Raw genomic sequence first — 15,392 nt, 5'->3', positions numbered from 1 at the left:
TTATTTATCGATTGATTAGATGATTGATTGATTGATTGATTGATTGAGCAAGCGATGATGATAGGTTCTTTTTAATATTGTAAGATGTATGTGAACAAAACATGGCATTTTAAATGAGTGCGATTGTTGACATTAATGTGCTACTGTTATTTTTGTGTCCTTCATTTTAACAGGGTTTAAGTACAGTAAAGAAAATATACCAGCACGAAGCTCCCCGTGTTGTGCCGGGAACAAAAAAGTCAATACTTCGAGAACCCCCTGCTCCGTCGATGCCCAAGGATACATTAACTGCTGGCAGTGGCAAGGCCACTCTTGGGGCCATAAGGGGCTTCTTAGGTCGCGGCCAGAAGAAGGGCTTACCCGAAAGTGGAGAAATGGGGGCTACAACGGAAATGCCGTCCAATGTCAGACTGCCGAAGATCGGCGGCGGGCCTTTGCCATGGCAGTCTAAGGAAACGGTGGTTGAGACGCCAGTATGTTAATTCATGATAAACCTAGATGTTGTTTTTAAAATATTACACAGTAATAGATACATTTGTATCGCCCCAATATCCGTTGTTTCCATACTATTATTATTTAATATATGTTGCATTCATTTATATAGTGGCTATATTACAGAAGCTTCTTAAGTAAGAATTGTACTTTTTTTTCTTAAATTCAACACTTTCCTGACCGATATTACTTCACAGTGTTATGCATAGTGTAGAATCAATCTGCAATTAAAACATGGACACTTAAGTTGTATAAAAATGAAATTCCTTTTTTTTTTTTTAAAAATAGTATTTTTGAAGAAATACAACATTTCCAAATATTTTACTTAAGTAAATTAAGTGGGAGAAAATGCATCTACCGTGGAGGGAGATGAGTGTGTGATATGCCCATCTTCAACTCATCCCCAAAGATACGTATTATGTTCATATCTGTACTGTCTTGTAGAGGTTAAACATTTACTTTTTCTGTTTCCCTAGACCTTTAAGTTAAATGGCCTTGGAGGAGGCGGGGACGAGGGATTTAGAGACGGCGGCTACAATACCGGAAACAGCGACGACAACCCCAACGCGTCTATGAATTCCTCAATTGAGGACGTCCAAACAATCGAGGGCCCACAAACCACATGGCGCGCAAATGCTTCTTCTTCCCCCGTGCAGACACGACGGAATCTTATGGACGCCGCCGCCGATACGTTCCGGGGCCGCGCACCTATCCCTCCAGTAGCGGGGTCGCCACCAACTGACCGGAACGGTCAAGCCTTCACAGATGAGACGCGCCGCCAACTGAGAGGCACGGTTAATGCTTACATTTCGCCGACCCAACATAAAGGATGGAATTGAAATTCGAAGTCCTGTGACTTTTTGTTACCAAAATTATCTATGACGTGAATTAGTCATTCGAAATTTGATGATATATTTTGCTTATCATATTAAAACAAGCTTCAATTATTTAATTGTTTCCCCCGTTTTTAATTAATTCATTGTTTCAGTAACATCAATTGCTTTTGGCTAGGATAAATCAATTACAACAATTTTTACTTGTACACGTAATTCAGATGGTAACGCTTTTTTATTGAAATGACACATGAAGTAATTTATAGCCATTGGAAAGTTTGTCTTTGATAATTGTTGATAGGACTGTCAATGGTAGACTAAAATTGAGTACATTTCATAAAACTATTTAATGAATAAAGAATAAAAAGGAATGAAAAAGTAACAGCGCCATACTTTATTTTATTATTGTTGTTTTTAATCTGTACAAATCCGCATTATTTACGCTGAATGATATGAACAGTTATATTTCTTGAGGAATCAATTTTTGCATTAAACATAAATAAACACAGAACATAATTCCATTTTTTTCTTGTTTTCTTGTGATTGGTGTTGCTTTTGTTCAAATAAATTGTGAAAATGTCGTGTTTAGATCTGTTTTGATAATACGTTCATGTTTTTGTATAAAACATCGACGTCGAGAACAAAGATGAAATGCTACAAGGGTAACGAAAGCTTTGACCAAATAAACTTTGGATATAAACCTTGACCTGAACCAAGTCTTTGACCTGACCCAAGTCCTTGACGTGAGCCAAGTCCTTGACGTGAGTCAAGTCCTTGACGTGAGCCAAGTCCTTGACCGAAACCATGTCCTTGACCTGAACCAAGTCCTTGACCTTAAATAGTCAATAACACTGGCACCTGTTGAACATACATATGTTAAATCCCCATTATGGAAATCATTACCTAATCTACCATTAGCATTGCGAATTGAACATGATTTACATAAATCTAATCATTAAATACCAGGGCTGCTACAAATTGGATCTTTTGAACGACAAACAATTTGAAAAAAAAAAATGTTTTTACAGAATTGTTCTGATTAGCGAAGTTCTTTGATAGCGAAATTCTGAATGTGACAAGTGACATAGAGCCCGATTGATGGTAGCAGACACTATATGGCCGCAATATTCTCTCGCTGTTCTCTATATATTGGCTCATCTGACCACTGGGCAAATCAATAACCATTATGTTATTTCTTGTCTGACCACATAGTTCATGTCATCAAACTATGCCTAACTAAGTAGTTCCTGTTTGAATAAGTTCTATGTAGATCTACATATGCATTACAGACACATTCACAGTGCAATTCATCTTCCATTTCACCATTAAAGCTGCACTCTCACAGATTGACCGTTTTGAAAACTTTAATTTTTTGTCTTGGAATGAGCAAATTTTTGCGTAAATTTCTGCAAACCACTGATATCAGACTGCTGACAAAAAATCATGTCGTAGATTTTCATATTTCTGTTGGAAAAATAATGTTTTATGGCTTAAACAGTTACTAACGGTTTAAGAAAAATGCACAAACATCCATTTTTGAACTTAAATATAAAAATCTGCGATCTAATTTTTTGTCAGCAGTCTGATATAATTCGTTTCCATGGACTTTCGAAAAAAAATAGTTTGTTCCAAGACAAAAGATGAAAAGTTGTCAAAACGTTCAATCTGTGAGAGTGCAGCTTTAATAAACAATGGTGCAATATCATTGATTACGGGTAATTCTATTGTTACAATATAAACACCACTATATACACTGGTTAGATTTGGTGCATTAACAACCTTATTTTGTTTTTGGTTTTGACCAAGGCAAAACCGTTTACCGGTGCAAAACATATTTAAATCTCGCAGTTCAAAACAAAAGTCGAACAATATACACACAGTATTCTATCTATCCATCACTGATTCACATAAAGGAAAAGGGTTCCGACCACCATTAAAGGTAAATAATCATTTGTGCAATAAATGACTGTTCTCGATCCAATACCGAAGGGAACCAAGTACGTTGAGACATTCCCTAAACATCCATTGTGATAACAATTTCGCCAGTTATTGCCACATGCTTTCTTCTTCAACATATCTTTCGACGACATTTCATTTACTCTAACAAATATCTCGCAGAGTGTTGATCTGTTTGACGATAAAAGTTCTTTTGTTTTTAAAACACTATGTAATTTCATGTATAACGAACTTCAATATCAATTATCAGACAAGGCAAATAGGACCATTAATTAAATGTTTAAAATAAGCTCTTTCATTTATTTGCATAAGTCATGTGCAGTTTAAACATCCGATTTGAAATGCCCAACAGCCTTGTATGATTTCACTGTATTGTTCAATTTAGCAAAGTTCTCAATGTTACAAGTGACGTAGAGCCTGTTTTTCTGCTGATTGGAGCAGACATGATATGGGCGCAGTATTCCTTCCTTCTTCCCCAGTGGTTGGCTCACCTGGCCACTGGACATGTCCAGGCATATTATGTTGTTACTTTGTTGACCACAGATTAGAAGCTGGCTTCCCACTGCATTGATGCCTAGTGGTCCTCTCAGTGCAGGGTCCTGGAATATCTGGAGAAGATTCAGGTCCATGTCAAGCTTAGTAATGGTGTGCATATCCCTGTCAGACACAATGATATCTGCTGTTTTGCCATCATTGACAACTGTCAGGTACAAAGGTTTACTGAACACATGTTGTCCAGATTTATAATTGGTTATCCTCTTTGTCACATTCCCATTCATGTCCATTATTTTAACCCTTCCCCTGTAGTAAGACACAATTAACTTGCCATTATGGTAACCAATTCCTCGACAGTCATCCTTCATCTTGATACTATTACTCAGGGAGAGCTTTCCCCGTGTATTGACAAACTGAAAACTGTTATGAGGTACGCTAACAGCAACCCGATCCAAAGGGAGCAGACACATTCCCCATGGCTTACCTGGCAGACTTACCGTGGACACAAGGCTGTTGGTCTGCAGGTCAACAAACTTAACTGTGGTGTTATTGTCAGTTAGTAGTATTCTGTCCTCGGACAGAAGGAGTACATTGGTCAGCCAGCAATCATGCTTGTCAGATGGCGATATGACTGAGATGGATTTGGATGTTGTGAACTTCATGTTGATAGGGTAGACACTAGCTTCAGACTGAACACCTGTAACTTTGAGATTAAATATCAAAACTATTAAAAACTATTTTATTTAAATTTAAAGATGTAATAATTAATCTAACTGATCCAATATGCTAGCTAGCTTTTATGAGGAACGATAAATAATGAGTAGGATAAATAATCAGGGAAATGAAATACATTTTTGCTATTTAAAGAAGGGGTCATCGGACGGTCATGACCAGTTCTGAATATATCCGGTCTTAGCAAACTCTAGCTGTAGTCAAGCGTACAAAATATCGCAGCTTTGCATTTTTAATTTTATTAACTACAAAATGTTACCTTTGACTGGAACATCCGGCTCAAGACCCAGCTGTTCTTGATCAGGTTCTGAACTTGGCTTGTTGTCTGAGAAAAATAATACCACATATAAAAAACAAAATTTATCAGATAAATGAAAACAAATAAGGGAAAGGAATATATTCAGTGCAGTTATTGTGTTAAAGGGAACCATTTGGATGTCCATGTTTCTATTCAACTATTTAAGGTTTGGGTTATAATGGTAACGATAATTTTAAAGGGAAAATCACCTTCAAAGATTAATCATGAGCACGTAGGCATCATTGCAACTTACATAACGTGTTATCTTTAGTTGCCATTGCCTTCACCGTTCCGAGGCCAGTACATGAAGCAAGCAACGCCTCAGTTGCTAGATCCTTTTTAAACTCGTAGCGGTGAATAGAAATATCCTTGTCGATATCTTCCCAGGCGGACTGCAGACTTTCAAGCTGTTTCTTGGTTCTCTTGGCTTCAATGAACAATTGAGCAGTGTTTCTTTCCTGTGCTTCAAGTTTCGTCTTAATGACCTCAACGCAGTCCTTCATATTGTCAAATTTGGTTTTCAAAGAGTCTAAAAGAGATATATCCATCATTTTCGTTTGCTCTATGATCTCCAGAAGGGAGCTTTCCCTCTCTGCAAAGTACTTGTTAACTTTTACTCGGTATTCCCGTATTTTTAAAACTTCATTTTCAGAAAACTCGTTAATGAGCTGCATTCTAGATTCAACGTCGACGGCACCGTCTTTGATAGCCTTAATCAGTAGGGCAATGGCTTGATTCATGTCTCTATACTCCTGTCCATCTTTAAATGCCTCTGAAATATCAGCGATGATGTCAATAGGACATGCTCTATGATCTGTGGCTAAACAGTGTCCACAATTGAGTGTCTGGTGGGAGGGGCAAAAATATTTGATCAGCTCTTCAGGATGGATGTCGCAAAGCTCTGTGTATGTTTGTACATCTGACTTAGCCTTCAAAGTTGTTGGCCTGCAGCTCCTATCCAAGAGTGTATGCGATTTTAACATTTTTTGCTTTTTATGAACATTAACGCAAGTTGAGCACAAGAGCTCCTTGCAGACAGTACAGTAAGCCTCGGCTGGAAGAGTTTCCCCATCCTGGGAGCAGGGCTGACAGTACGCCGCGTCCAATGCGGGGCCATCCTCATGGAGTTTCTTACCGGGAACCTCCATTGTACGTCCAACTATATAAAACAATTGATTTGTTAAATTCTTTTCTGAATACACGTCTTGAGCAGGCAAACATGAGAGTAATAATTGTATATATAGTTTATCACAAAACAGGTTTAACTTCTAAAATAAATTAGTATTTGACATACAGGTATATAAAATCTACTTAAACCCTATTTTGTAACAGGCAACCATATTAGTATTGTACCTACTCTGTTTAATCAACATACAAATTTATGCATTCAGCTTACATGTATATCCGCTAAATATAAAACGTGTCCTTCTCCACTGTATTGAATAAAATTTACTAAACACACTGCAGTCCCAGGTTTAAATCCGATACATAACTATCTAGCTTAGTTTATCAACAACGAGTACGACTTAAATGATCAATTATGTGAAGTTAGCTAAACATACGACATTGGACATTGGACATTCAAAATCGAATGTTGTGCTGGCACGACATTGGACATTGGACATTCAAAAGTGAAAGTCGTGCTAGCACGACATTGGACATTGGACATTCAAAATCGAATGTTGAGCTGGCACGACATTGGACATTGGACATTCAAAAGTGAAAGTCGTGCTAGCACGACATTGGACATTGGACATTCAAAATCGAATGTTGTGCTGGCACGACATTGGACATTGGACATTCAAAATCGAATGTTGTGCTGGCACGACATTGGACATTGGACATTCAAAAGTGAAAGTCGTGCTAGCACGACATTGGACATTGGACATTCAAATCGAATGTTGTGCTGGCACGACATTGGACATTGGACATTCAAAAGTGAAAGTCGTGCTAGCACGACATTGGACATTGGACATTCAAAATCGAATGTTGTGCTGGCACGACATTGGACATTGGACATTCAAAAGTGAAAGTCGTGCTAGCACGACATTGGACATTGGACATTCAAAATCGAATGTTGTGCTGGCACGACATTGGACATTGGACATTCAAACGTGAAAGTCGTGCTAGCACGACATTGGACATTGGACATTCAAAATCGAATGTTGTGCTGGCACGACATTGGACATTGGACATTCAAAATCGAATGTTGTGCTGGCACGACATTGGACATTGGACATTCAAAATCGAATGTCGTGCTGGCACGACATTGGACATTGGACATTCAAAATCGAATGTCGTGCTGGCACGACATTGGACATTGGACATTCAAAATCGAATGTTGTGCTGGCACGACATTGGACATTGGACATTCAAAATCGAATGTCGTGCTGGCACGACATTGGACATTGGACATTCAAAATCGAATGTCGTGCTGGCACGACATTGGACATTGGACATTCAAAATCGAATGTTGTGCTGGCACGACATTGGACATTGGACATTCAAACGTGAAAGTCGTGCTAGCACGACATTGGACATTGGACATTCAAAATCGAATGTTGTGCTGGCACGACATTGGACATTGGACATTCAAAAGTTCCTGGTTGTCATAGATATTCGCGCAGTGATTCAGATTATGTTAATAGTCAAATCGTTCTTTAAATAGTTCTGGATGCAGCAAAGTGAAGGCAATAAAAAAGAGTTCCATACGGGTACTTGTTTATCTTTGCCCGTTGGGAAGATAAGAATTTCACGCATGGACAAATGTTTGAATCTACTTTTCTGAGGTGGCAGAAATATATATATCCGAAATCTTGGACTGGTGATAAGGCTGCAATTCTAATTTGTCCATTCAAATTATTGTGTTAAATAACGACATTCAACTTGGCTTTTATTTTTTAAAATATGGTTTATAATAACGTATATCTGTCTATTCATAGTGACCAAATATTATTTAGGCATCCAATGGAAGTGGTAAATATTAAGAGAAAAAATATAATGAAACGACAACCAGTATACAAATAATAATTGTTGGACAAAGGTCATTTTTACTCATTAATTATCTGTCGGGAGTACCCTTTAAAATAATACCAAAATTATATGGGATCCCCATGCATCAAAATGTAGCATTATCGCCAATGGTTTATGCATTGACAAGTTTAGCTGTGTGTGTATGTTGCCTTAAGTCACATCCATGTCCGACAATATTATACATTTGAGGTACCGAACACATATTTAACAAAGAAACTTGTATTTGAAAGTCCGCAACATTGTTATTGAGAGTTGTATTAAAACAATCCTTTCGATTGATATACATAAATATTTCCATATAAATGCAGACACATTCATTAATGTAATATAATTATTCTAAAGCTCTGTAGATAAACACATACTGAAGTGCACATTTGTTGGGTTTATATAATTATTTGCGCTTTGTTTCCTTTCAACCCTTTCAACCATTGTCAGTTCTGCCCAAGATGCCATTTCCAATGGCGCTGGTGTCACATTTTACATGTATAAATTGTATATTCTGTAAAACCTATAAGAACTTATGTCGTATGTGATGAAGACGTCATTTTGAATTCTTTAATGTCGATGCGATTGATTATAAAACGCTTTGTGTAATTCTGTCGACTTATCAAAAAGGTTTATCGAACACAATTATTTCATATAAACTTTACCAAATGAAGACGACGTAGCATGTTCGACTAACTGAGTCGATAAAAAAACAAGTCGACAGGCAGGAATAGGTTACTTTATCGACTCATTGACAATATTTTTTTTTTGTGTTTACGTAAAACCAGATAAAAAGATGTACGGACGATTACATTTATACTTGTAGGAATCATCAATGCATGTCTATATTTTCCATATGTCAATATATACTGTGGATATATTTATCTTCACTTCCTTTATAAATGGTACTAGATGTGTAGCAGTGGTGTGTAAACAATTAAGCTTATTAAAAATATGCCATTTTGAAAGCATTATCACTGTTTGTCTACATATAATCCACGACCATTCATAAGTATATTCATTTGAATCTTTCTCTGCATATGTGACATCTGAATCATGCTTAAGTTTCAAATATTGCGATGGAATCGTCATGACAATGCTCTTTTGGTGTTAATAAATTTTATAATGGTTCATTGCTTTGTGATCTCTGACCCTTTTCAAATAATTTCAAGACAATATCTCAAACAAACAAAAAATCCGAATAATGCATGCCATCAAAATTAATTTAAAGTCGGTAAAAAAAACCATTCATTTATAAAACATGTCATACATTGATTTAAATGTGCTAACTGCTAGCACGACTTTCACTTTTGAATGTCCAATGTCCAATGTCGTGCTGGCACAACATTCGATTTTGAATGTCCAATGTCCAATGTCGTGCCAGCACAACATTCGATTTTGAATGGCCAATGTCCAATGTCGTGCTAGCACGACTTTCACTCTTGAATGTCCAATGTCCAATGTCGTGCTGGCACAAAATTCGATTTTGAATGTCCAATGTCCAATGTCGTGCTAGCACGACTTTCACTTTTGAATGTCCAATGTCCAATGTCGTGCTAGCACGACATTCGATTTTGAATGTCCAATGTCCAATGTCGTGCTGGCACAACATTCGATTTTGAATGTCCAATGTCCAATTTCGTGCTAGCACGACTTTCACTTTTGAATGTCCAATGTCCAATGTCGTGCCAGCACAACATTCGATTTTGAATGTCCAATGTCGTGCCAGCACAACATTCGATTTTGAATGTCCAATGTCCAATGTCGTGCCAGCACAACATTCGATTTTGAATGTCCAATGTCCAATGTCGTGCTAGCACGACTTTCACGTTTGAATGTCCAATGTCCAATGTCGTGCCAGCACAACATTCGATTTTGAATGTCCAATGTCCAATGTCGTGCTAGCACGACTTTCACTTTTGAATGTCCAATGTCCAATGTCGTGCCAGCACAACATTCGATTTTGAATGTCCAATGTCCAATGTCGTGCCAGCACGACATTCGATTTTGAATGTCCAATGTCCAATGTCGTGCTAGCACGACATTCGATTTTGAATGTCCAATGTCCAATGTCGTGCCAGCACAAATTTCGATTTTGAATGTCCAATGTCCAATGTCGTGCCAGCACAACATTCGATTTTGAATGTCCAATGTCCAATGTCGTGCTAGCACGACATTCGATTTTGAATGTCCAATGTCCAATGTCGTGCCAGCACAACATTCGATTTTGAATGTCCAATGTCCAATGTCGTGCTAGCACGACTTTCACTTTTGAATGTCCAATGTCCAATGTCGTGCCAGCACGACATTCGATTTTGAATGTCCAATGTCCAATGTCGTGCTAGCACGACATTCGATTTTGAATGACCAATGTCCAATGTCGTGCCAGCACAAATTTCGATTTTGAATGTCCAATGTCCAATGTCGTGCCAGCACAACATTCGATTTTGAATGTCCAATGTCCAATGTCGTGCTAGCACGACATTCGATTTTGAATGTCCAATGTCCAATGTCGTGCCAGCACAACATTCGATTTTGAATGTCCAATGTCCAATGTCGTGCTAGCACGACTTTCACTTTTGAATGTCCAATATCCAATGTCGTGCCAACACAACATTCGGTTATGAATGTCCAATGTCCAATGTCGTGCCGGCACGACAATCGTTTTTGAATGTCCAATGTCCAATGTCGTGCCAGCACAACATTCGATTTTGAATGTCCAATGTCCAATGTCGTGCTAGCACGACTTTCACTTTTGAATGTCCAATGTCCAATGTCGTGCCAACACAACATTCGGTTATGAATGTCCAATGTCCAATGTCGTGCCGGCACGACAATAGTTTTTGAATGTCCAATGTCCAATGTCGTGCCAGCACAACATTCGATTTTGAATGTCCAATGTCCAATGTCGTGCTAGCACGACTTTCACTTTTGAATGTCCAATGTCCAATGTCGTGCCAGCACAACATTCGATTTTGAATGTCCAATGTCCAATGTCGTGCTAGCACGACTTTCACTTTTGAATGTCCAGTGTCCAATGTCGTGCCAGCACAACATTCGATTTTGAATGTCCAATGTCCAATGTCGTGCTAGCAAGACTTTCACTTTTGAATGTCCAATGTCCAATGTCGTGCCAGCACAACATTCGATTTTGAATGTCCAATGTCCAATGTCGTGCCAGCACAACATATGATTTTGAATGTCCAATGTCCAATGTCGTGCTAGCACGACTTTCACTTTTGAATGTCCAATGTCCAATGTCGTGTCAGCACAACATTTGATTTTGAATGTCCATGTCCAATGTCGTGCCAGCACAACATTCGATTTTGAATGTCCAATGTCCAATGTCGTATGTTTAGCTAACTTCACACAGCTTAAATGATCAGTTTTCATCCTTGTTTGTGATGTTTAACATACACGTACTTGCAATTTCCAATTTTACGTATACCATATATGGATCGAATGTTACGAACTAATGACATTGAGGTTATTTTGAAGTATGCGAGAGTTTCTATTTATAGACATGAATATTATATCAGAATATATGAGAATAGTTCCTACCTTTTTCTCTTTTTAAATCAATAAGTCGATTTCTGTTATACGAGTTTTTAAAGAGGAAGTTTGTCACATTTGTACTTGGCGTAGATAAACACGCAGGACAATAAAAAAAATCACACCTGCTCAACTCCGTCACAACGTGGAATGATTGGTAATGAAATATAATACTCACACCGGCTCAACTCCGTCACAGAATGATTGGTAATGAAATATGATTCTCACACCGGCTCAACTCCGTCACAACGTAGAATGACTGCTAATAAAAGGCTTCACATTCGTATAACACTCACACCGGCTCAACTCCGTCACAACGTAGAATGATTGGTAATAAAAGGCTTCACATTCGTATAACACTCACACCGGCTCAACTCCGTCAAAACGTAGAACGATTGGTTATAAAAGGCTTCACTTTCGTATAACACTCACACCGGCTCAACTCCGTCACTACGTAGAATGTTTAGTTATAAAAGGCTTCACTTTCGTATAACACTCACACCGGCTCAACTCCGTCACTACGTAGAATGATTGGTTATAAAAGGCTTCACATTCGTATAACACTCACACCGGCTCAACTCCGTCACAACGTAGAATGATTGGTTATAAAAGGCTTCACATTCGTATAACACTCACACCGGCTCAACTCCGTCACAACGTAGAATGATTGGTAATAAAAGGCTTCACATTCGTATAACACTCACACCGGCTCAACTCCGTCACAACATGGTTTATGAAATGAATAAGTTACATAACGGCGCTTTTAATAATGAAAAATATACAACTAGAACAGAAACATGTTTAACTAAATCATTTTCTGTAAAAGCTATTTCGTTATCCTGTTACATATAAACTACTTGTAAAATCATTTTTTCTGATCTAAGTGACTTTTGTTTAGAAAACGATTTGTAACATAATTTAAAAGCAGTTGAGAAATATTGTTAAATGTTTATATTTTCTTTCATGCTTTTCGATGAAATATGGGGTTTTAACAGTGAAATAACAACTGATATTTTCACTGCAAAATAAGGAGTAAAAATATCAACTTTCAGAACTACTTTAAATTCCTTTGTTGTTACATGTACTTGCCTTGATCAAAACAGAACACTGGACCTCAATAAATTATGTCAAAAAATGATTAAAAAAATATAAAAGAAATGTTTTATAAATTTAAATAAATATATAATTGGAAATTAACAACTTACCGTTTATTACCGGTTATCCCGTTTATCAAACATTTTACTGATCTTTGAAGCTAAATGTTCGATCATTTGCTTTCATACCAAACAAATTACAGACAAAAACAACTGTTCGAACATAAATAAAATTTTATATCATCGTTCAAATGTATTTTGAACTGTTAACCATTGCAGTACGTAAAATGAGCTTCCTGGAGAATTCACACAACAATTTACAGATAGATCCGATATTTTTTATCCCACCCACACCTCAAAATGTGTCAACAAACTAGCGTGGCATTTACTCTTTATCTGGAAAACAAACATTTTAAAGCGAAACAGACTGGTCTCTGACAGTAAGATGACTGAATATTAACTTACTATAAAAACACGCGTACATGCAGTCTTAAACTAAGAAAAATGGTTAAAATCGAATGAGTATCCACATTTGTTTTGCTAACACATTTGACCTTCCAAATTTTCATTCTTTAAATAGCGGCGTAGTAATTTGGTTATGATTCATGTCCATCTTAAAATAAAAAAGTGTTTTCATTATTTTTGGAACATATGTGCACTAATAATACTTCATTGTTTACTGTTCATAAAGCTTTGCAATAAAAAACTAAAATAGCAGAGAACTATTTCTCAGCAAACCGAAAGTAGAAAAGTTGACATCTATAATTATGCATGAGGGGCGCCCCACGGGTAGCGGCGTAAAGCTCACCCTTTTCAAAAAGTATTCATAAAAAACTACATTTTCACTCGTGGCTTCGCCACTCGTGAAAATATGTTCTTCTATGACACTCGTGAAATAAAATACGATTTTACACTGAAATAAACAAATATCCTCTATATATTAAAAACGATTAATCAAAGATAGTCAATGTTTTACGAATAATAAGCAGTCTCGCAATAAAACAATATATTGAATTTATGTTAATATTTTAAGAATCACTGCAATGAACGAAAAAGACGATTTCTATAGAGCGGTGATTTATATGACGATCAGGGAACAAACCACGGAGCTATCATCACGCTCTCGTGTACACGTGTTACACACTAACTGATGACGCCACGCGCACCAGCGTCACAAGTGGCCAATCGAATAATACGCATCCTACTTGCACCATATATGTTAAACACTTATGCGTGTGCATCAGATAGCAAATTGAAATCGATTGCGGGATGCTTGCTTGTTCGAACGTGAACCATTGATAGTACAATTTTAACGGCATTTTCGTACCTTGATAGTATTGCAATGTTAATGAAATTTATGTTTTACAACTTTTTTGATATAAAAATTACGCAAATTGATAGCGTTATATTTGCTTTCGTCAATGCAGATATCACGCGCTTGTACTTCTCAAATAATTATGTATCCCTATAAGTGTTCATCAAACACCAGTTAGATGTAACAAAGCGTTATGGTTTTTTAATGTTTTGATTTATCTTATACAGCCCCCCCCCCCTCACCAGTTCATTGACAGTCCACTATGAGGTCGTTGCCCTTGCAATTTCGGGTTTTTATTGACCGGGGTGTCTCCAACAATGGTATCGATGGTGAGATTTGCAACCCGTGCAAAAGAAGTAACCCAACAGTTATTTCAACATGTGATAAACGTTGGACACAGTTTAAATTTAGGAATCTTGCCTTTGGAAAGATTTGAGACACTAATCTAGGTTGTAGATAAAAACATGCCCATGAGAACAATTTTGGAACACTTTGTCTACAAAGAGTTCTAGAACCTTGCTCACGATTAAGATTAGAGAGCCTTGTCCTTGACAAACATTTGAATAACATGACAAAAAATGAGATTTACAAACCTCGCCAATAGGAAAGGATTGATCCTTCAGATAACTGCCTTCTTGTAAAATCGATATGCTTGTCAATGAGTATTATTTAAGAACATTACCCAGTCTACGAGTACAAGTGTACCAACATTGTCCATGAGTTAAATTATCTTTAAAACCATCGTTCACTAGTAAGATTGGAAAATCTTACTAATGAGTTGGATTTAAGAAACTTGCCAAAGACTAAGAGCATTGTCGATTTCCATGCCCGTGTTTTGGTCATCACAAAACAGACCATCGTCCACGAGCGTGATTCGAGAATCTTACCGACGAGTAAGATTTAAGAAACTTGCCAACAAGTAAGATTTACGAGTGTATAAATACCACGTTCCTATGGGGGAGGCAGAGGCGTGGAAGAGGGAGTTAGGGACGGTGGCTTCAATATCGTAAACAGTATTACGACAGCACCAACGCGTCCATCGATTCTTTTGTTCGAGGACATCCAAGCAATTAAAGGGCCAACACCCGATTTCTCTCGCGTAAAACCCGACGGAATGTGATCGGCGCCGCCGACGGCACTTTCTAGTGCCACGCATCTATTCCTCCTGTAGCGTGGTCGACAACCATTGGCCGGAACGGTCCCGCGTACACGGACAAAACACGCAGCCAATTAAGAGGGACTGTTACGTTCATTTCTCATACAGAATAAAAAATATTTTTAAAGTACAGGAACGTAAGTTCATTAACAAAATTATATCGCGACATGATAATGCAATCTTAATAATATATGTTGCATATCAAACGACCGCAATTATTTCATTATATGTTCATTGTTTTTAACTTATTCGTTGTTATAGTAAAATTTGTTTGTTTTGGCAAAGATCGGACAATAGCAAGTATTTGAACATGTTTCTGTGGTATTTTTATATAGAAGTTCTCTTGTGTAACTGCAGATTATGGAATGTATTTTTGATAAAAACAATAAGGCTGAATGAAAAAAACATTAAAATAATACAACGGGAACTGACACATTACAAGTGCTCTACT

The 15,392-nt window shown here is 37.4% G+C and overlaps 2 protein-coding genes across 5 annotated transcripts in view; one reads left to right on the top strand and one right to left on the bottom strand.

Moving 5' to 3' along the window:
* Window positions 1-1,905, top strand: part of LOC128239126 (neurogenic locus notch homolog protein 1-like) — a 43,746-nt gene extending 41,841 nt beyond the window's left edge. The window contains exons 40-41 of the mRNA XM_052955611.1: window positions 174-473; window positions 969-1,905. Coding sequence (XP_052811571.1) covers window positions 174-473; window positions 969-1,331 — 663 coding nt within the window. The 3' untranslated portion in view covers window positions 1,332-1,905. The remainder of the gene's footprint in view (window positions 1-173; window positions 474-968) is intronic.
* Window positions 1,906-3,196: 1,291 nt separating this feature from the next.
* Window positions 3,197-11,508, bottom strand: LOC128239130 (E3 ubiquitin-protein ligase TRIM71-like). Of its 4 annotated transcripts, XM_052955619.1 has the most exons (5): window positions 6,203-6,336; window positions 5,060-5,965; window positions 4,768-4,833; window positions 4,261-4,479; window positions 3,662-3,889 (listed from the first exon to the last, which is right to left on the bottom strand). In XM_052955619.1, the coding sequence occupies exons 2-5, from the start codon at window positions 5,952-5,954 to the stop codon at window positions 3,807-3,809; spliced, it is 1,263 nt and encodes a 420-aa protein (XP_052811579.1). In that variant the 5' UTR covers window positions 5,955-5,965; window positions 6,203-6,336; the 3' UTR covers window positions 3,662-3,806. The 4 variants fall into 4 exon arrangements, with proteins under 4 accessions (XP_052811577.1, XP_052811576.1, XP_052811578.1 ...); XM_052955617.1 differs by lacking the exon at window positions 6,203-6,336 and adding an exon at window positions 11,386-11,508 and having other exon boundaries at window positions 3,197-4,479; XM_052955616.1 differs by having other exon boundaries at window positions 3,197-4,479.
* Between the last annotated feature and the right edge of the window lie 3,884 nt (window positions 11,509-15,392).

This window comes from Mya arenaria, chromosome 6 (genome assembly GCF_026914265.1).
Source record: "Mya arenaria isolate MELC-2E11 chromosome 6, ASM2691426v1".
Taxonomy (NCBI): Eukaryota; Metazoa; Mollusca; class Bivalvia; order Myida; family Myidae; genus Mya; species Mya arenaria.
The sequence above is the reverse complement of the archived record's forward strand: the minus strand, read 5'-3'. Positions and strand labels throughout refer to the sequence as shown.

Bases quoted from the DNA above. Each gene is read 5' to 3' on its own strand.
- LOC128239130 (XM_052955617.1), bottom strand. From the start codon at position 5,954: ATGGAGGTTCCCGGTAAGAAACTCCATGAGGATGGCCCCGCATTGGAC. The intron at 4,834-5,059 runs GTAAGTTGCAAT...TATTTTTCTCAG, and splicing joins AACTAAAGATAACACGTTAT to ACAACAAGCCAAGTTCAGAA. The intron at 4,480-4,767 runs GTAACATTTTGT...TTAATCTCAAAG, and splicing joins GCCGGATGTTCCAGTCAAAG to TTACAGGTGTTCAGTCTGAA.